At 39.3% G+C, this 23,391-nt stretch overlaps 1 protein-coding gene across 1 annotated transcript in view; it reads right to left on the bottom strand.

Moving 5' to 3' along the window:
• Positions 1-23,391, bottom strand: part of gpc5a (glypican 5a) — a 108,030-nt gene that overhangs the window by 41,461 nt on the left and 43,178 nt on the right. The window contains exons 7-8 of the mRNA XM_070907189.1: positions 13,987-14,107; positions 874-1,036 (exon numbers count right to left, since the gene is read on the bottom strand). Of these exons, the coding sequence (XP_070763290.1) occupies positions 874-1,036; positions 13,987-14,107 (284 nt within the window). The remainder of the gene's footprint in view (positions 1-873; positions 1,037-13,986; positions 14,108-23,391) is intronic.

Here is a 23,391-nt window from a genome sequence, read left to right as displayed (position 1 = left end):
GGTGATTAATCAGGTTGTTAGCATGTTTGATGGAGAGTAGAGGAGAGAGGAGAGGGGGAATCCATGTGCTGAGAGGAGAGGAGAGAGTGAAAGGCAGCAAAATGAAGAGGAAAGCTCCGCCGCTGTGATTCATCAGGGGTTACTGATCCTCTGGGGAGCAATAATTTTTAAAGTAATGGGCCTTGATTGCAATAATGTCCCCATAGCAACTATTACCTTTAATGACTATTATTATGGCTGTCATAAAATGGAGACTGGAGCAAGTCTTATTAACTGATCAAAAACTAGTTTTAATTTTTGAATTCTGCAACTTTAAAAAGGTAGAATTTAAAGCGTTAAAAATTAGACAGCACAAGAACATCCATGTGTATGACTTATGTGTTATGGTATATTTATTGCTGTTACTTTATTAATCCTATTTAATTTATTTGATCTGATGTTCTTTGTGAACCTTGATTATTCTCTATTCTCTGTAAGTCTGTGTTATATGCCTCTCAACCCCCATGTTTTATGTTTAGTTTAGTTTATTACATTTATTTGTCACCATGTACAAAAAAAACTCATACAAAGAGAAGAGATGCTTTGTACTGTACCAGATTTAGCTACTAACTACTTTCCATCTGCAGCCCCTGGGCAGGTAGACACAAACACTCCTACTACTAGTACAATAAATACAAATAAAACATAATACACATTTAAATCATCACACCCAATCCTTTACAATATAAATGCTCATTCCCACTTGAATGAAATATTCTTGGCATTTAACTCAGTGTAAAATATGGGTGCTTGGGTAATGACTTCTGGCTGAAGATGCGTTCACATGGTTAATTGGTTAATTGCTCAGTAAAATTACAAAAAGATGAGACTTACATTTGGAGACTCTGAAGACTTTTCTCTTATTCTCGCCACCACCTGAACCACCACAACCGTCCTCATCGTCACAGTCACCGCTGTAACGTCCCTCTGCGTCTCCACTTCCTGTTTCAATCTGGTCCAGTGACCCCAGTTTAGGGATGGACTTTCCCTGCAGCAGCTGGTTGTGGAAAAAAGACACAGAAAAATACACATTTTTGGTTAAAAAATATCAATAGTCAATAGTAAATTGGGTTAAAGTAGTTTTAACTCTGAGTTTTAAAGGCTGCTGTGTTTCCTGCTGCAATATTCACAGCAGGATACACTGAACAAGGTCCTCTCAGTAAGGACAGTACAGAAAATCAGGGAGAAAATGCAAAAAAGCTGCTGATTAGGATGCTTATCAGCCACAGTCCTCGAAGTAATGAATCTATCTACAGAATGATTGAATCTACAGAATAACTGCACTGCAAATGGCATTTTTTGTATTAAAATTTTCTGTCCATATTTATATACTTTACTTTTACTTTATTATACTTCATCCTGATTTTTGAAAATTATTTTTTAGAAGTGCTTTTGAGATTAAAAATAAATGGTTACATTTCTTTTTTTGTTTGTTTACAAAATAATAAGCCTAAAATATAAATGAGGCTGGTGAATTAATATTTAATAAAGACACTATGAGCATCAACAATTGTCCTGATCGCCACCACTTACAAACCTAAATAAATCCCTAGTACGTGTCCCATGACGCTCACCCTTCCTGGCCGCAGTGGCCTGCAGGGCAACTAAACTTTCTGCTGTATCGCTGTGCAGCAGAATCTCAATCAAAGAGTTTGTGAACTCAATACCAGGGGAAATGCATGCGCTAATTGTCTCATTTAAATTCATGGCGCATCATTGGAAACAAGAGAGACTGCTTTGTGTTGATCAGAAAGGTAGTGTCTATGCTAATTAGCTGCTGTTGTGGTTCAGTGCAGGGGAGCACAAGTGTCAGGGTTGCTGCCATGGCTGAGCTGGGACAGATCTGCGTTGGTAATGAGTCTGTCTAGGGTTTCTGCTCTTCAATGGTGACAGGTTAGAAGATGGAGAATATAGCATGGTTTTCTTTCCATTTATGTCAGAGATCTAAGAAAACTTTTAGTACAACATGTGGACTAATGAGTTTCTGTGGTGCCTGAGATTAGCCTGGTCTGCGAGATCGTCTGAATTTGAACTTTGTGTTTCCCAGTCCAGGAGGTGGAGCACTGCTCGAGGGCTCAGTATGTTCAAAAGCTGTCAACTGAACCCTGAACAGAACAGAAGAAACAGCATCTTGCAATAATTAGTCTGCACATGTGAGACAATATGCTAGCTGAGCTTTAAGATTCACATTATATTTAGCAAGGAGGTGAAAGGTTAAGATGTATGAATAAATTAGCCAGTGTATACATGTGTATACACGTGTGAGTAAGAGGAGAAAGTGCTGTTTTCTTTCACACATACAGAGATTAACTCAATCACACAAGTCTCAAGTCACAACTTAAATCTCTAGAAACTTTGATTCATGAGGAGAGTTGACCTCACTCAACATTTTCTAATTTATGGACTTGGACAAATGCATATTTTCTGTTCCCAGTCCACTCCTACAAATTGGTTTTTCATGCACACACTGGAAAAACAGGAACAAAAATTAAAGGATAAGGATAGCAATATTCTACACAGGAGACCAACAATAAATTGATGCCACTAACAAGCATTGCATGTGTAGCCAAAGCCTGATATATCTCATTTCTCTGTGCTGTAGAGCTCCATTGTTGATCAAAACACTATTAAGAAACAGTCAGCACTTCTATTGGATCTATCTAAAAGGAAAGAAGAGAGCGATAAAGTAACTTTTTTGTCATGAATGAGTAAAATTTGCTTTCACATCTACAACACACAAGTTATAAAAGAAAACCTGTGCTTTGGGTTAATGTAGTCAGTGGCAGACGACAACATGATTTGCATCAAACAAAGGGTAATTCATTAGTCTTGTTAACTAATGTTATTTCACAACAAACTAATTTGATCCAAAGCTGAGGAAACAACAAGTCTGTCAACCAGCAGGCTACTCACTTCTTTTCCTCTTCAGGGCCAGGGCTCTGCATTTGATTTGGATTTGGATTGAACAGCTGTACTGCTCTTTCTGACACACAATGAACAGCCTAACTGCGTTATTAGCCTCACTTCTGTGGCTGACATTGGGCTTTGTCTAACACTGACTGTGAGACAGGTTTTCTGATTCGTTCAATGCATGTCCAGGTGAGAAACTGCTCTGAGTAGGCGCCCTTGGGCAGGCCTCTGGCTGTTATTGCAGTGTGTGGAGAGTTAGTGACCAAATAATACCAATTACTCTTTTCACAAACACAACTGCCCACACGCAAATAAATTGCACTACTGCGCACTTAGAATTAATTTTCTGAACACAGAGATCCCCTGCTAAGTGGTCATTTTCTTTTCTTTTAAAATTGCTGCACAAATTAAGAGCAAACACAAACAGGAGATAATGATGAATACACAGGCTCATTGTCAACTACATGTTAAGATTAAATGGAAATTTGATTCATATACTGTAGGTATCTATGTGGAAAGAAAAAGCATCAGAATATCTGACTCACCCTGCTTAGTTAGTGGATTTATTTTAGTTCCCATTTGCTGTGTTAATTTGCTGTAGCTGATCTTTACTGTTAATGCACTACATGTTAACACTTTGTCCATCTGTTTCACTAAAACACGTTCAATTGGAAGTAATTAGTCAAAGACAACTGGACTTACAGTTTAAGCATTAGAAAGACTGAAATAGGAACTTGCTGGATTATAGCATTTCCTTCAGGGGCTCACCTGTTAAATTATTGTGTTTTTTTAACGTCTTATCGTACTTGGTCCAGTGGTGGCCATCCTTCTGGCACCCCCGTGGTTGGCCACTCCAAGTGCCACCCTAAATTTCTTCCAGGTAACTGGCTGATTTGAAGAATAGGTGCAATGCAGGGCTTTCACACCAAGAGCGCAAGTTTGATATTGTGCAGAAAAAGGCCCTTATGTCCCATGGAGAGAGTGGCTACACTCTCTCAGACAAGCCATAGCATTGCGTGTTGCGTTGTTAAGCCCTACAATGATTTCCCGCCAGGTTTGGCTGCCAGAGCTACAGTACATTAAACTTTAATTTTGTGCATCTCTGAACTCCCAGAGTTAAGCAACTTTACTCTCCGATCGTAGCAGGACTTGAGTAAATAACCTTAAGCATGGCAGTAAATATGACTGGGATGGCAAAGTAGAAAATTAATATTGTGATCATTACATTATGATGTAGTCTGTAGAATCCTAGTTAACTTGAAGCGATTCAGAAATGGCTTTCATGTACAAATAAGTTACTAAAGCTCGATCAAAATTATCTAAATTATCTTGATCAACCTCTTGTCTTTGTAAAAAAGTGTTAAGTAAATGCACTGGCAAATACCATGATGGTAACCATGGCAACCACTACACAGTCAGTAAACATTTAATCAGCTGTCCTCTGGAGTTACTGTTTGATCAATGGCAGGAAACACACCCGGGAGAAAACTGCTGAGTCTCTGCTGTTTGCCGTTAATAATAATGAGGATAAACATGCGATGGCTACAGGAGGTGAGAGAGGGACCAACTGAAGTGGATTGGAAATTAGTAAAGTGGTTGAACAACAAACAATATTTTTCATTGTTACAAACAGAGACCAAGCGGCCCAGGCTCCAGGCCCAAACTGTAGGACGGACAATAACAAAGATATGTGGGGTTTTATTGTGGACAGTCTGTCTGTCTTTCTGTCGCTCTCACACACAGTGTATTCCACTATCACAACACTCATCAAGAACAAAATAAAACAAAGAATTCAGTTCACCGATGAATGTATTTTCACTGCACATTGAAACTCGCAACACATGATTTAACATAACACGTAATTGTACATAATTCATGAAGCCTATAATACTACATGTTTCTTTTGAAAATGGCTCTTTTGATTGATAAATGTTCAATTTTTGGTAATTTCACCAATAAGATTTAGATAAGGCTCTAGGGATGACAATATCGGTGTGACGGTTCCACGGTTTTGGTCTCAACAACTATGGGATGGATTGTCACTAAATTTTGTACAAATATCCACGTTGCTCTGAGGATGAATCACTGTGGTGATCCTCGGACCTTTCCTCTAGTGTCGTCATCAGTTCAAAATTTCACTTTGACCTGTAAAACATTCCCACCAGCTTCAGCTGTACTTTGTGTTCAGTGCTAATTAGCAAATGCTGGCATGCTAACACGCTAAACTAAGGTGATGAACATGGTGAACATTGTACCTGCTAAACATCAGCATGGTGGCATTGTCATCGTGAGCCTGTTAGCATGCTGACATTACCCTTTATCTCAAAGCACTACTGTGCAACCTCACAGAGCTGCTGTAGACTTGAAATCTCCCAGTGCTCCTTTTGAGTGGTATATCTTATTGATTGTTTACATGTATTCTTGTCTTCCTTATATTTGGAAAAGTTCTTCATAATACCAGCTGCTTCTTCAGGAAGTCACAACAACGACTCCAAAGATTTTCCATGGGAACTTGCTTGGCTTGACTTTCATCACTGCACCATAGAGAGTATATTCTGACAGGCTGCATCACAGTATATGGTTTGGCAGTTTTGACTGTACAAGACTGGAAACTGCAGCAAAACACTGTAAAGCCAGCATCAAAAATCTACTGGCACAGAGCTCCTACGGCTGTATGATATCTTCATTACCTGCTGCATAAAGAAAGCCCAAAGCATCATCAAGGACACCAGTCATCCAGCCTACACACTATTCTCACTCCTGCCATCTGGAAAACACTACCGGAGCATTAAATCATGCACCATCCGTTTAAGAGACACTTTCTTCCCACAGGTAGAATAACGAATAGTACCAGCACACACACACACATGCAGATAGACACTAAAACTATCTGTATAGTTCTATTTTTACTGTGTATTTTCTGAGGTATCACTTAATGTTTTTTTTATTTCTTGTTCAAGGTTAAGAGTGCCACAGTGCAACAATTTTATTTATTAACACAGATGAATAATTTGATTTTGGCATCTGCCTCTGGAGTAAACAAACTGAAGCAGGTAAAACTAAGAAAAATAAGACTAATTAAACTCAACGTCGAGTATTTTTGGCTGCAAATGTATTTGTTTGACCTCTATATAGAGTCGTTAACAATATTAACGCATGCCGTTGTTTCAGCATTTCTAACACAATATAATCAAGCAGAGAAATCAGGTGGAAAATATCATTGTGCTGCCGTCTAATGCTTGAAATTTTCAGCTGTCAACTCCTATTTGTAATGTCAAGCCATTAAGGTATGTGCTTTAGCTCCATCTACAGTAATGGAGCAAGGGGATGGCTATGTTACTCGGCATCTTGTAAATGTACGGGCATTATCACTATATTTATCCTGCCTACACAACCATTCAGTCTGCATTTCCCACCACAGACAAAGGTATGTCTAGACTCTGTAAAGTTTCAGATTAACTTCCAGCGACACATAACAGCATGCATTTATAGTCAATTAAAATGCACAGTGCAGATGTATAGGGTACATTTCCTAAAGAGGTGCAGGGTGTCATGTGGGAAAATGGATCACACCTTCAGAGATCCAAAAGATGAATCAAGCCGTGTGTGCGGATTTTTAAGCTCATTAGTATTCTCTCCGAAAACGTTCTTCTATATGTAAATAGAGGGCGGAGGAGAGATCTTACAATGATCATATTTGCCAGTCAGAGGGGAAAAGTGTCAGGATGTGAGTCGGCTCCCAAGACGCACGCTGTCATTTCCCATCTCCCTCAGTGCAGCAGCAGCACTGACAGGAGTGTTTACCCAGACCAAGTGCAGCAGCAGCGGGTGAGTGAAATTAGAATATAATGTGAATTTGTGTTAACATTTGTAAAATCTCAAGTATGATGCCGCAGATATTCTATATTTTTCTTGCTGGCAAATCCCATGAAAAGACCAAAACCAGCAAGGACGTGATCCTATTAGCACGTAAAGCCTGATATAGCTTATTCCTCTATGCAACAGACCTCCATTGTTGTCCAAAAAATATTAAAAACATATCAATGAGCTTTTTTTTTTAGGTAGGTATTAATGACCTGTTTTTAAAGATTGATGTCTTCAGTAGGGACCAATGGGCTTGGGTCTGAGAGTCACAAACAGAGTAATGCCAGCCTTATCCTTTAACCATGATCACCACGTTCCTGAACCTTAACCAAGTGTTTTCAATCATCTAAAGTCAACCATATCTTAGCCATGCTTCAGTTATTATGAGCGGATACAGTAGGAAAAGAAAAAAACATTTAAACACACAGGAATACATTGTGAATACATTCAATGTGAGCATTTTTCACCAACTTGAATGACCCAACAACGTGACATATGCTGCTGTTGCTCAAACTGGGTCTTAATCACGAATAAGCACATGCAATAATTTATGATTGAAAGTTGTTATCTACAGGTATGCCGCTTAGCTGGATTTGTCTTTGAATGTTTTTATTTACTGCGCAGGTTTTTGGGGTTTGTCTCAAATTAAGATTTGCTTGCACAGTCCTGACGTATCTGACTTTACAGACTCTTTGATGGACACAAACGTGAATGAATCGAACACACTGAATTTGTAAGTCGTACTCAGCGGGCGAGTAAAATATCTCTAGAGAACAGTATGATGGTTATAACCTCCTTAACTGGACTTCTGTAACAGTCAAATGTTATGACGTGGTATGCACATTTAGGAGCACAGCAAATAAAATGTGAATATATTCACAGTGTTAATCCTTTGGACTAAGAGGAGAGGATGCATGAATAATTCACAAGCAAAACTGCTGGTCAACCACCACATCAATGACTGGTAAATAATTCAGCCCACAGACGGGGTGAGGAGCTGCTTGCTCCTGATTTTGATTGAGAGACACAGGGACAGGGCCTACTTATAGATTCCTGATGGGTTTTACCACATCAAGAGGAGAGGACAGGCAAGGAGGAGAGGAGTCAACAAATAATTCATAGGAAAGAGCTGCTGATGAGCGAGATGATGAAATCTAGAGTTTGTACGCTCAGATTGCATGATGAATTTGTCAATAGCTGCATTGCTGTTTTGAGTTTTCCTGCAGTCTCGGCTGTGGAATAGTAATGATACATTTCCATTTGGTTCTAGGGAAACATGGAGCACTTGAGTTAGTCAAGGTCAGGGGCAAATAAATGGAAATAGTAAAGAACATCTCTGATATGTAGATGAAAAACATGAAAAGCAACATTTGCATGGACACATCATTCTTATCCTCATAAAAATGCCCCAACTGTGGCATCTGTAAAAAGGTAATAGAATTTCACCTTTTGCCTTTATCCATATTTCAGAGTACACTTCCTTTTTTCTCTGCAGCCATTCAAACACTCAACCTGCCATTCATGCACATGTACATTAAGGTAATTTTCATCATATTAATGAGGGGCACCAATACTACAGTGATTTATAGAAGTATATACGGTGTAGTGTACACCCACATGTGCACATGTCATAAAGTGAGCTGCCATTAACTCCCCACACACCAACACACTCACCCTCTACTTCTTCCCCTTGCATCCAGTTTTCATCTTCATTCATCTACCACACATACACTCAATAAATTTTAATTTCAAAGCTTCACCATTTAACACTGGCTGTATTTCAACATGAATATGACCCACATACTGTGTCCTCCTCAAGCCCCAGTTTCCATCTTAAAACAGTCACATTGTCAGTGAATTACATGACTGGGACTCCGTGTCATGTATTCTCTTCAACTTGCCATGCGCCTCATAACGTGTGATCAACACCTTTAAAGACAGCAGAGGAATAAAAATGTGAGGGTTGACAATTTCTGTTAAATGACAATTCGGGTCACACACGCAGAGTGACACTTGTGCCGCTCTTCATCCAGCTAATGAGATGCCAGAACTATTTGCAAATCAAGTCCCAATGAGATGATAATGCAAACTAGACTCAAGGACTGTGAACACACAAGCTGTTAAATGAATCGTACCAGATGTATACTATAAAGTCTGCAATTCACAACATCACCTTCCTCTGTACTTATGAAGTGCAATACAGTATACTCCAGAACCATTTTAGATGCCACGTTGATTCATTAGCTCTCTTAAAAAAATCTCCTGCTTCAGAAAGTCTGGGTTCAACAACATGAGTATGACATTTATGACAGCAGGGTTTCTTTGAGTAAGTCTTTCCTGATGAGGTGTTTTTCTGGAAAAAACATTAACAGTCAATATTAGTAAGTCCCTATATCAAAATGGAAAAGTAGGTCACCTGTCATTGCCTTCTGAAAACCAGCTAATGATTGTTTCTAAATTGTTTAGGCAAACAAAACTACTTGGTTAATGTTATGGAAAACTCATGGTCACGGTAAAAAAAAAAAAAGTCAATTTTATCTTCCGTTGCAACAATCTTAAGCTAAACAGTAGAAATACAGATGTTACAAAGTAATCTACCAGGAATGAGCACTTGCATGTATTTGATTGGCCAATGCAGCGCCTTGGCTGATGCCGTTGCATTGGGTTGCAGAAAAAGTTGAGCCAGAAAACATACACTGGAATAAATTATTTTGCAAATCACTGTATTATGCAACTGATATGAGTCTTACAAGTAGCACAACAAAGCACTTCCTTTTGAGTTTGACCCAGTGATGGAGTAATTTGGCTTGTACTGGAGTTGTTGCTACAATTAATTTCTGGTTATTTGCATCTTGAATTCTGATAAAACCCAAACAAAACCTTGGAATAGTTTACAGCAAAGAACAGCTCATTGAACACAATGACTACATACAAAATAGACAAGGTTCACTATTTACCCTACTGAACAGGCACAGCATCTTTATTTTTATTTTGCCTGCAGGTACTGGAGGCAGTGCTGGAACAGAGCACGAGGACTTGGCAAACAACACTTGTGCAGAAGGGCAAATGTTGAATTTCAACACAAGTAGGTTTTAACAAGAAAATCAAACTTTTGAGGGCTCTCTTTTTCACAAAAGCTACCTTTTGAACATTACTGAAGGCAGCCATCACACTTCAACCAATCACTTCTGGACAAGATCTTAAATCAGCCGCATTCAGACAAGCAAAGTAAACGAAAGCAAAGGAAAAGAATGACAGCTAAAGTGCAATTGTGATCTGGTTACCAGTCTCTCCAAAATTTGTCTCGAATAATTGAGGACAGATTTGGTGTCTCAAAGAGCTTGCTGGAACAAGAGATGTAAAACATTTCATTCATTATCATTAGAAATTATTACACAAGATACGGCCTCATCAATTCAAACACATTAATGAGTGGATGAAACTTACAAACACTGATTTCTCAATCAATGTTTCAAGTGATGTTGGAAAAGATTTTAAGACTTAAAGCAATTAAAGGTCCCATATTGTAGGAGGATGAGGCAGCAGAAGCACTGGGTGTTGCCCCTCCGTAGGCTTCTGGAAGTTGGCCAATCAGAAAGAAGAGAAGAAATTGAGCTTTTAGGGAGGTGGGGGCCTTAAAGAGACAGGAGCTAAAATGGCTTGTTTCAGACAGAGGATGAACTAAGGGGCTGCAGAAAGGGTCAGTATAAGATTCTGGATTTTCGTTTAACTGTGAATCATGCTAAGCTACTGTGGTCCCAGGATAAAAATATAGAGCTTACTATGGGATCTTGTTGTTCATGATAATGACTCATATTTTCTCACCTAAGACACGTGCACTTATTCAAAGACTACCAGCTAAAACTACAATTTTTTCAACCACATACACAGAAGGTGAGTCCTGTGTTGCATCTTATTGTGCAGAAAAGCTACCAGAATTTATCTGGATAATTTTTATATTCTGTGGGACTAATAATAATAATTAGGACTAATTATCTTCTTTGTTATTATTTAGGTGGGGGATTTTTGTATTTCTGTGGTCGATATACTTAACGTTGTTGCTGAAGGGTGTCAAACGTGGGTGTAATAGGTGTCTTCATTTGTCATTCATTCCCATTGCGCCTGCTGGTACGGTATCCTGCTCTATTGGCACATTTTCATGGCAATCCATCAAATAGCTGTTGAAACATTTCATTTAAAATCACCAAATGTCAACCTCATTGTGGCGCTGGACGAAAAAGTCAGGGGATCCCCAAAGTCATTAGGATATATCATTTGGACACCATGAATGTCTGTGCTAAATTGTGTTTGTTTGGTTTTCACTTGGTAAGTGAAAACTTTGACCTGCCGGTGGCGCTAGATGACAAGTCAGGGTTCACCAAAGTCATAAGGATTCCAGGGCCTAGTGTCTGTTTAAAATTTCATGGCAATCCATATAATAGCTGTTGAGGTATTTCAATCTGGACCAAAGTGGTGGACTGACTGACCAATTAACCAAACAGCCAAACAACTGACACTGCCATGAGACACACTGCTACAGTTTCTAGAAATGTGTAAAAGAAAATGATTCTAACAGCCCATTGAACTGATTGTTAGCTCTGTATGTCTTGCAACATCTGGCAGTCTGACAATGTTGTCTTATAATAGCCATTACTTTGTTTTCAGACAAACGTCCTGAAAGGTGGGATCCTGACAGAAAACACCCAACATAACAGGGAGAAAAAACACATGTTGTAAATCAGCTTTGGTTGAAACTTTGTAAATAAAATTCTGTAAATGTATTTTCACTTCAGTGAAATCGCAGTTGGCTGATTTTTAAGGACAATTTACATCAGTGTAGGATGTTTGATTTTTATTCCCTTCATACCAAACATTCCGTCTTCTTATGTATTAAGAAGCCACCTCTATTTTATTTCCAAGTAAACTTGGAAGAAATCTTCCTGAAAGAAACCATATTCATAATTTTTTGACAGAAATCGTGCATGTGCTCCATCATTGTCTTTGAATAGTTCCAGGGACTTCTTCAAAAATTCAAGACATTACAGACACTACTGTGCAGGTGCTGAAAACAGAATATTATTCCTTAACTGAAGCAAAAACACAACTTAGAAATACTGTTACTACTGCAACAACACAGTTTTCAACAAGCTGAGAATCAAATGTCACATTGAGACCAACCTCAGTTAGTTTCTTCCCACACAGATTTGCCGCACAGCTGGGTGAGCAAACTGATAATGAGCTACATTTCAAATGTCGTGCCCAAGAGTCATTTTTCATCACTGATTTTGACGGCACAATGTCTCAGTCTGATATTTTTACATTAACAATGGATCAAATGCCTATGAGTACTGTGAAGGTGCTCTCTCCTCTTGATCAACCCACAGAGAAATGTCACTCCAGTCCCCAACCTCTGCTGTGCGTTTTTGCATCTTTCAGCTCATTGTTTTTGTTTTCTGGCTGCAACTTGTCCACTACCTGCTCAGCACCAAACAGCACACAGACAAAGTTACCAACTAGCTGTTTAGCATTCAGCTGTTGAAGAGTCAGATATTTCCCGCAGGAGTTGAAGACCAAAAAATTGTAAAAAAAAAAAATAAATAAATAACTAATTAGAGTGATTACGTCCACCATGGCCAGAAGCATGACTCCAAATGAATGATCATGTTGCTCCGTAAGTCCTGGATGTGTAAATAAGATATTGTTTGCTAACAAGCTTCCCATATTATCAACTTAAAGGCTGACAATATGTCAATATTGTATTTACAGCTTGTTTCTGCTGCCCCCATGTGGCCAAAGAAACCTGTTATTGTTTAAGAAAGTGAAACGTACAAATGTGCTGTCACTAGACATAGACCTCATAAATCTCATACATGACATACATGGTTCTCGATGAGTGAATCACTGACTCTTGATCAGTTATTAAATCAGGGGACTGAGTAAACAAGGACAAGAGGAACAGGTTGCAAGCTAATGATGTTGCTGAAAATGTTTTTTTAGCATTTAGCAGAAAAGGAGATGAACAGAAAATGTGGACAAAAGATGTGAGTATGTGCAAAAGATATTGGGTGAAAAAAACAGAGGGTTTAAAGTCACTAAAGTCACTGAAGTACTTGCTCCCAGTGGATTATAAATGATTACATAATCTGGGCTGAGCTGACAATCGTGATCTGTTTCGTAGTTACAGTAAATCATGCGCAGCAGATAAACAATTTCTGAGTATTCAGGCTCATAAAACGTTCACCTGTAGGTACAAATTCACAGAATCACAAAGGACATAGAAAGAAGCACATTTAAGATGCATACGGCAAAAACACACAGTGAGAAAGACATATACACAGTGAATGTCAATGAGGCACATCAGGAGCTCTCAATAGTTATGATATAGATTTATGTGTCCTGACATCCCACAGATGGTGTGAATTAGTCAGGGAGGGGGTGCCAGCACGAGGTCAAGAGAGATGACCTGGCCTTCAGCCTGCCACTTGGGAAACCAAAGCAACAGACATGTGAAGCTGCTGCTGCTGCAGCAGTGCAACAATCCAGAGGCTGCCACAGCAGCTGTTATTGAAGCTAGAGAAGAGAAAGCGCTCCCGTAAACTGCCCTAATCTCATCATCCTGAGAGATAAACAGCACTGAAAGGAGCCACAGCAGCAGAAACCTGCATAAAAGCAGGCTGGGTGATAGAAAAGCTACATTGATTTTGACAAAGAGCAGAAAAAGAATTTTGTAAATACAAAGACACGCCAACCAGATCAAATGGGTTTCTAAATGTGTAATGATTGATTTTTTTTTCATTACCTGGAGATGATTTAGCATTTGAGACTGGTTTTCTATTAGCCGGTACTTACTGGTAATATGAAAGATGATATAAATGAATGATTTTGTTGAGAATTATTTAAAAGTAAAGAGTAAGGGGCTTCAGCTTTATGAGCAGCCGTTTCTTTTCAAGGTAGCTGTTTCGGTGTACCTTGAAGAACGAGCCAAAAGCTAACAAGGAGGCTTAATGTTCCATAAAACAAAGACGCACAGAGAATTAGCAGACTGCCTAAGGAGACAGTCACCATATGTTTGACAGAATGAGGGATGGAGAAGTGGAGTTAGAACTGCAAAAAGAAGAAGAAATCGTATAATGTACATGCAGTAAATATGTAGAGGTAACGAGAGAGGCTCACCTGATTGATGTGTTTCAGTTTGTCAATGATCTGATTTATTACAGGGTCTGCTCCCTTCACTTTGACTTCGGGGTTGGCACTCTGAGCCTTGATCCCATTGCCCACCACACGGAGGGTGTAACTGTGAACAAAGTGTAAAGGACAGAGGGTTCTGTAAGTATTTTCAAGAAACCATCAGTCATGTTAAAGCACAACATGAGAAATACCAGTGGTGGAAAGTAACCAACTACATTGACTACTGTACTTAAGTAAAGGTACTTTTAAATAATGAAGTATTTTACTTAAGTATTTCATGCTAGCTATGCTACTTTATACTTCTACTCCACTACATTTATTTGACAGATATAGTTACTAGTTATTTTTCACATTAAGATTGTACATTAAAAAAACAAAAGCTTATAAAACATTATGCATTGTTAAAGATTAAACAAATGGTCACCAAACGTTTAGCTGTGTGATTCATTTCCTCAGCTGAGTTTCATTTGTCTGTGATATAATTCAAATGCACAAGGCTCAAAAAGGTAAATATATTTCACAAAAAGCAGCGATGAAAGAAAAGTCTAACGAATGAGTGCAGCTTTGTGTGGCAGAAATTAGGGGGGGGGGGGTTTGTATTTCCTGTCTCATTACCCATCTCCCAACCTCTCAGATTTATCTCGTGACCCTAGAGAAGGGGCCCGACCCCCATGTTGAGAACCAGTGAACTACCACATTGTATATAAAGTAGTTAAAACTAGTTCCCCCATCAATAAGTCAGTATTAACATTCTAATAATGTCATATATAAAGATACTTTTCTGATAATACTTTTATTGGTGGTATTCTAAATACAGGATTTTTGCTTGTAGTGGGGTATTTTTACATTGTAGTACTGGTACTTTTACTTAAGTAAAAGAACTGAGTGCTTCTTCCACCACTGAGACACTGAGAAGTCCAATCTATTATCTCTTCTTCTCTTGGGGAGCAATACTAAAACATGATCAATATTCTGAACTCACACAAAGGTGATGGCATAACTCACTTATAAACACACCGCGGGGGTTAAAGCGGGATTTGTGATGTGGAGGAAACATGATTCACCTTCACCTGCACATGTACGCATGAACATGCGTCTCTGCTGCAGTGCTAAGGCTGCATATTGAATGTATGCTTTATAAAAACAATATATCAAGCCCTTTATGATCGTCTCTTAGAAATGAAACTATTAAACCACGCTGTGAGTACAGTACACTGTACTCAACTATTCATTTATGATTTGTGACCTAATGTTTCACTATGCGACATTAATCCTTGTGTTGAAGCAGTTCATTGTTGTTATAGCTTAGTAAAAGGCTTCAGTTCACCTCAAGGACTCCTGACTCTTTAGTTTCAGGACAGTCTGTCAGCTGTAATGACTCTGACCATGGCGGACTCACATCTCAATCTCCAGCATATCATTTAATCAAACTAGTAGATCAAGGTAAAGTCATTCATTGTGGAAAGACCTGCTGAGCTCTTTGTGTATGCTGTGTCTGTGTGTGTGTGTGTGTGTGTGTGTGTGTGTGTGTGTGTGTGTGTGTGCGTGTGCGTGTTTGAAGCAGTTCTGACAAAGTGCAGATGGAGCAGACCACCAGGTGTCGGCCCGACGTCACTTTGAACTTAAATATCTGAATTAGAAAATTGAAAATAAAAATCAGTGGCTAAAATGATGGTGGGTGATTTTGTAGCAGCGAACACAAATTGGGTGTGCTCTTCAAGCAACACAAGGTCAGAAAGAAAAAGAAATGTATGAATAAATAAAGTGCAGGAAGCATGGGCGCTTAATTTATTTAAAAGAAGAGGTGGGTGGCATAATTCAAATTTAGTCAGGATGTCTGGGTCCTTGAGATGTAATTTTGATGTTAATTTCCTGCAAATTGGAGCTGCTAAATGTGATTAGTTTTGGAAAAAATACAGCAGCCATTCAGCGTCCTTTTTTTACTTTTTATCAGCAGTCTGTTATCGCCACTATTTTTCTTATTAGGCTCCTTCTCCTCTTCTTATGACCTCTGTCCTCTCCGTCTCTGCTGTGGCTGCTGTCTTTCTTCTGGCAGCCGCATCAAATGAAATATTAAAGTGAACATTTAAAATCTGTCTACAAAAGACAGTGCTTTGGTAATTCAGAGAACAGACGCAGATGCCCAAAATTGTATTTACAAAAATGCATTTGTTTGACAGATTATACAAAGGAATCAAAGTGGAAAAAGAAAAAAAAGAGACCTAAAATAAAGACAGTACTTTTGGAGTGGTTTTGATGCTCAGTAGATTTTCTTCATGGTTTTACAGAACATGGCTGTTTATTTTGTAAGGCTTGTATAAGGCAAAGCGTGTCACATGACCTGTAATTTCAACTGTGGCCACATCACTGATATTGTCACATAGCCTGGTGATGTTCCTGGGGGTTTGGAGGTGAAAATCTCTGTATCATCACACTTTGCTTTACTCTGTTGAAAGTGTTTTGCACTTTTGGTCTTTGGGTTTTAATGCTTTTAAAGCTTTGCTTTGCTGGATTCTATAACACACATTTGTAAACAACGTCTGCATGTGCCAAAACATGCTAGTGGGTTGACCTTTTTTCTCACATTTATGTCTCTCACTTATGTATCTACATGATACATAGGTTCTGTTAGTATAAAAAGGAGCCTGGATGTAAGTGATTGGAGACATCTGCGGGTTGACCAGCTGCATGTTAGATTTTAGAGGTACTGCAGAGCATGTCAACAAGCTCTAAGGTTTTCTGCCATAACATTCTCTGAATAATTTGGCTTCTTGTGTGCATCTAAAATGTACGGATCGACCAAAATGTAAGTGTGAAAACGAAGGCCCTGTTTGCTCGCTGCAGTCGGCGCCTGCGGCTGGAAGCCGATGTGTTGGGACTAAACTGCAACTGAACCGTGTATACTGGAGCGATGATCCCGCTGCCTCCGGCTCTGTTTAATCCCTGGACACACCTGCTGAGGTGGACATTGTGTGAGGAAGAACTGGAATGCAGATAGTCCTTGTTGGGTCTGGCGCTGCTATAAATTGTTAAGGGTATACCTGTACCAAAAAAATCTACAGAAAAGGGAGAATAATGCGCCCACTCGCACTTGTAGCCTTTGATAATCTCAAAGGTTGCTTATACTTATCATAAGACATCACCCTATGTAACAAATAGAGCAAAATCCACCTGGTCATGACCTTTACTGCAGTTTTTTTCCTCCTTTCTGTAACAGCGTGATTAATAGCAGATTGAAGAGATTACATCAGAGCCATCTGTGCCCAGTTCAAATGAAAATGTGTACAGCCACACATCTATATAAAAAACCTGTTTCATATTGTGAGAACCACAGGCATGCATGAATTTAGTGCAGTTAAATGTGGAAGAACATATAAAATATCATTGGTATCCATGCACACACACACATACAGGCAGCTCCTCTTGCATTCAGTAAGCAATGCATTTCATTATGCCACTGGGATCCATAACCTGAAACACATACAATCTCCTGTAACATGCTGCAGGGCTGGCAATGCAACCCAAAGACTCTCGGGGGGTTGAAACACCAGAAAATAAGGGTCTGCTCCTTAAAAGGTGTCACAGATAAAAAACATTGATCATAGTCATCATATATTCTTCAGGTTGAGTAAAAAGCATACAGTAGCATCAAGCACAACCTACAAGAGGATATCAAACAGCTGAGTGATTGCCTGTGTCTCTGTGGGCCAGCAGCCGGATCTTATAATCCATATCCTTCTCCCCAAAGGGACGCTTGGTTTGCATCTCATCTCTGCTCACACTGCTGTTCAGCCCTAGATTAAAAATTTCAATCATTTTATTCTTGGCTGTTATCCTTATCTCATTCAACTATATTTGTCTGCAAGTACAAAACCTTCACTTCAGGAACAAAGAAATCTGAGGTCTCCTTTGCCCTATTCCTTGACTTCAGGACAGAGTAGGATTGTTTATGTCAAAGTAATTTACCCTGATCGGCATGACTCTCCTCCAGACATCCTTAATCCAGTGTACTGTAATACTGTGGTCGCGCACAAAACACAAATGCAAGCTACTGTGAAGAATGCGATGCTTTCTGTTTCTAATATTTTTGTCTTAGGCTTATCATTTTATCTGGATCCCTCTGATTAGGGCTGTGGCGAGGAATGGTTGAGAGTTAAGCATGAATTTGACTGTCACACGACGCACTGCAGCATACTGTAAGAAAACACATCCAAATAGACAAAACACAATCAAATGAAGAAAAGATCCTTACCAATTTGACAACACATATGTAGCAAAGTGTGCTGCAAGTGCAGAACATAAAACAACCAAATACAGAAGTTACAAAATTACATTTCCAGGAGACAATAAAAACTGATGGTTGTGGCTCATGGAGTTACTAACTCCAGTGAATTAGCGTAATAAAGAATATGTTAGCTTTTAATACACCTCCTATGCGCTATATACACCCACAATTTGAATCTGATCTGAATCCTGCGGTCAGAATGATAAACCTCAAATAAACTTAAACCTGCAATTGTTTATCTTTTGGCCACTTGAGGGCGTTTCAAGTTAATATGACAAAAAAGCAAAAGCAAAAGCAGCAGCTTATTTACACATCCAGCTGTTACGGAACAACATTCTGGCTCATTTGGAGTTGTGTTTCTGGCTACCTTGCAAATGTAAGTTCAATATTTCACTCTCATTTAGCTCTGTGTTTGGTCTCCACCAATCCCTGAGGGAAATATCTGGCTCTTCAGCTGCTAAATGCTCCACTATGTTCACCAGCTAGTCGCTAACTATGTCTGTCTGCTGTTGTGCTGAGCAGGTAGTGTACAGTGGGTTTTTAAGAGCCCTTTTGCTGAAAACTGCTGGAAGTTTCAGCCTAAGACGACGCTATGAGAGCGGTGAGAGTGAACCAGAACAGTAGAGTTGGGGGCCGGTCAGCTAAACAACGAGCTGCAGAAACTCAATATAAAAGCAGAGGGGAGCTGTAGATTCGGGTGATACTTCTCCTCCCTTCCACACTGTCACATTGTTTTCACATCGTCATTAAAAATAGATATTACAGCTGCTTTAAATCAACACCAACACCATAACGGTAACCACCGCCATCGTCGGTGCATTTCCGCATTTGTTTTCTATATCTGCAGCGTTTTCTCCCCATCCCCAACATCATTCATCCTAGACTGCTCATACTGTTTTAGATCTATTAGTATGCTTCTGTTGCCTTTGAGGTATCAATCATGAGTTGCAGCTGAGCATGCCTGTTAATTATTGGCAGTCACACCATCTGTCTTTCAATTGTGAGTTCACATGTATAATTACTACAGTGACGGTGTTTCTTTAAACAGAAACTGTCAGTTTTTTCCCTTTTTTTCTTGCTAATATGTGAGGCTGGCCGTTTAAAAAAACTGTTACAGGAGAATAAAAGCAACAACAAGGCAAGAGCCAATTATGACAATTATGTCAAATTTGAATCTCAAATCAATGTCAGTTATCTATCAAGCTGATATGTGATTTTCCTTTCAGCTGTGTAAAAACTAAATAAATAAATAAACAGCTGGCTGTCTACAAGCAGAAATGTTTTATTCCTGTGAGCACCTTCATCAAAATGTTATGGAGAGGGGAGTTCAGTGGCTCAGGAGATGAAGGAGGTAGACCATGCACACTGTTCATGGTTGGCTGAGTGAGAAACAAAGCAGGCTTGTGGTTAGTAGGCTAGAAGGCAATACCTGCCTTCAAGTTGTCACTGAGGAAACAAAAGTCCTTCTGGCTCATTGCCGAGCGCAGAGAGGATCTGGGAGAGTCTGCCACTTCAAAGCAGCCTGTTCACTTAAGCTCAAAAGGACAGAAACTACTTCAGGCAAGACAATGAAACATATGCAGTGTAAAATCAACAAGAGGGCCATGCTTCAAACAAACATCTGTTTGGTACAATAACCCAGTTAATATGGCAATAAGGATATCAACTCTGCAACACTGTAATTAAATAATATATCAAGATTTCCATACCTCCTGCTGTAAATACGTGTATGTTTATATTCCACAATATGTTCGCTAAGTCAAGAGTTTTCTGATATCTGCAGGAATGTCATTTTTATTTGTGCACACGTTTTGAATCAGATAAATGAATTGACTGACAAGACTTTCACAGACAGGATGTAATAAGGTGTTTTCATAAAGGATTATCATAATCAGGATTACAAGGTTTGCCGGTGTGTGTATCTAGAACTGTGTACCTTAACTGAGAGCTGTGACAAAGGGGATAATACAACAGAAGTCAACAGTGCCTCTGGCAATGATTTAGCTCCAAACATCCCTACTGCCATGTTTGTTCCAATTACTGGGAAGCCCTGAGCCTTGAAGTTGTATTGACTTGTGCCAGGAAGACACCATGGAATTAGCCAGACAGAGCTGTTTGAGCACGGTGGCAGCGGTACTTAATATGGTTGGGTAGTTGGTCAGTGGGTAATGGGCATTATGTGTCAGGAATCTGTACTGACACCGTTGTACTGAGATGTTGGGACTTGCTCTTATGAAGAGACAGAGTTACGGAATGACAGACTCATAAACTCAAAGTTTTGCAGAACTGAGAAAAATAAAAGACAGAATGTGTAAGTGCACTCTGATGGCGGTGAAGCAAACACCATTTTGAGGAAACCTGGAAAGGAAAGATTGGCAACGTCAGCAGCAAAGAAGATCACATAACAGATGGAAAAAATAGGTTCAGAAATATTTAGGATAGCACTCGCCCTGATGTGTCGGTCAGAATACACCGTTAAGTGACTGATTTATCCTTAATACAACAAGCAGTACGGTCCCCAGAGGAATGTCCATAGTCGGAAACAAGACATTCACGCACACAGGAAATGGTGACGAAACCTGCCAGATGACTTAAGACAAGGTCAGTTCTGATTTAAAGAATCTTGCAGCGGTGATTTGGGTTTGCCCAGGTGCGCACATGCACACGCCACCAAGTCTACCTAACCGATCTTGGACTTTATTGCAGGAAGCTTGTGATAAAACCAAATGAAATTAATAACAATATTAAAATATTCTTATATTTAATTTACTAATGTTTATGTTGAGTAGAGAAGGATTTGGCTTTTAGCTAACAGAATTAAGTTAATCGAAGTATTTTCATCTATGTTCCAGAACAGCAAAACATGCCAAAGTTGGGGTTCCTTTAACATATAGATTTCTGTATTTGTGCTTTTGTCTGGGCTCTTCTCACTGATTTGAAGTGGGCGTGGTCCAGTTGGGAGAAGGCGATTTCACATACTTCCAATCAGGAAACATAATGCCACACATATTACTTTGTTTTATTATCAACATCACAAGGAAACGTTTTGATTGAACATATTTGTAAAAAGTTTACTGAACAACGTACTGTATTTCCTTTGTTTTCCCTACAATATCCACTCATGGCAACTAAAGCATGAGTCGTTTTCTTTGAAGTTTATGTTTAGCTAAGGTTGGAAATAATATCATGGTCTTAGTTACATGTTGAAAAAGTCGAATTGAAGCACAAAACATGGCACACTGAGTCTTGTTTTCTATAATAGGCTTTTAGTAGCCTAAACCAACACATGGCCTCCAGTGTTAAAGCGTTGTGCTGCGTACATCAAAACACCTCAGCTTCCTCCCTACAACTTCACTACAGTATAAGAATGTCAAACGATGTCTTCTAATGTCTTTGGTTTTATGTCATGTATGTTCTTACTCTGTAATGCACACAGCAATTATGCTTCCTCAAAAATGTATTTGTCAAAGCAAATCAGTCGTATACAAACACATTTTGTAGGAGATGGAGCTGGACATGAATCAAATATTAATTTTTTTACGCTTTGAGTTACTCACTTAATTACACTTCTAATGCTTCTGACTTCTGGTTTATGTGCCCGTTCGGTCTAATGAGCAATGACACAGCTTAAGAGGGGCACTTTGTTCACTTGGTGTTTGTTTGTTTATTCATTCATGTTTTTTACAACGCGCATTGCTTGGGGAAATTACGACACACACTCTTTAAATGGCACAGAGCCCCAGGATCCCTGCACAAGAGGAGCACAGTGCGAGCTGGTGGAACAGACAGTATGCTGGAACCACAGGGGTCAAGTCAATACATGAATATATCCTTTTTTCACCAAGTCTCTCAGTAACAACAACATGGAACCATCAGTGCACGTTGGTGTTAACAGGTGGTGATATGAAAGTCAAATGCTTTCCATCAGAGGTTGAAGAAACACTGACTGCTGCATGTTTAGCTTTATTGTGCCTGTCGTTGTTGCTCTAACCAGCCTCACCTTGATAGCCACAACTAAAATTATTTGTACACATCTCGAGCAAACTGTCTAGAAACAGCATTCCTCCAACAATTTAAACACATTTACATAAACAAGTGCCAGCATATGGCGCCGCACCTCTCTTAACACTGATGCCCGAAATGACACCCACCTCCCATTCACAGAAATCCATTATTAGGGTTATAAAAGGTGTGTTATATTGTACCGATAATTTCCCTGCAAAGCTAAGTGGCTCAGTGCGCATATGAGCTACTGCATCACGCACGCTGTTAATGCCAGATAGATATCAGAAGTCCTCAAATGGCAATGGAACTTTTATAACATCTCTTAAATATTTGAGTTTTATGGGAGGTAATAAGGACAAATGGAAAAGTTGGCTATCTAGGAGGTACGATGGCCTCATAAAAGCAGATGGTCACCGAAAGAGGGAATTTTTAAAGATGTTAATGCCCCATAAGGGCAATAATGTTGAGGATTAAGCAGATGTGGTAAGAGCAGGGCAGACAATAAAAGACTCATCAGAGCTTTTATGATATCAGTGATCAACATGCTCACATCCAAAATAATGTTCTGCTGTATTTTCTTTACAGTGCATGAATGCTGTATCTTTGCCATCTGTCTGAAAGTTTTATTTGACTGCCAAACACAAAGAAATATCCTGCAGGACTTCATCTACTGATTTCTTGTTCTCAATCCAGTGCAGATTATCAAAATCATCACTCTGATGAAAAACATTTTTTCCTCTCTGGCACAAAACTTAAGAGGCTTAGCCGTCTTTGCAGTCTTCATCCATTGACCGAGCCTGTCCACATTTCAACACCTGCGTCATGGAGATGCAGAGAAAAAAAACACATTGACAGGATGATTAGGAATGTATGAGGAGTTCCTCAAACACGCATAAACAAACCAACAAGCCCAGAGCAACACCCCGTATTCCCGGGATGTCAAACAGTGGCGGCAGCGAGGATGTCAGGTTTAAAGTAAACACTTAAGCAGTGATTGGACTTCCTCTCACAATGGCACTGTTTCATAACAAGGTATCTATCCAGTCCAGCAGTTGAGCCAAATAGTTGAGCACAGATAGATTGTAATAAGGCTTGAAGAA

This window comes from Enoplosus armatus, chromosome 1, assembly GCF_043641665.1.
Source record: "Enoplosus armatus isolate fEnoArm2 chromosome 1, fEnoArm2.hap1, whole genome shotgun sequence".
Classification (NCBI taxonomy): Eukaryota; Metazoa; Chordata; class Actinopteri; order Centrarchiformes; family Enoplosidae; genus Enoplosus; species Enoplosus armatus.
Note: the sequence above shows the minus strand (reverse complement) of the source record. Positions and strands in the feature narration are given on the sequence as shown.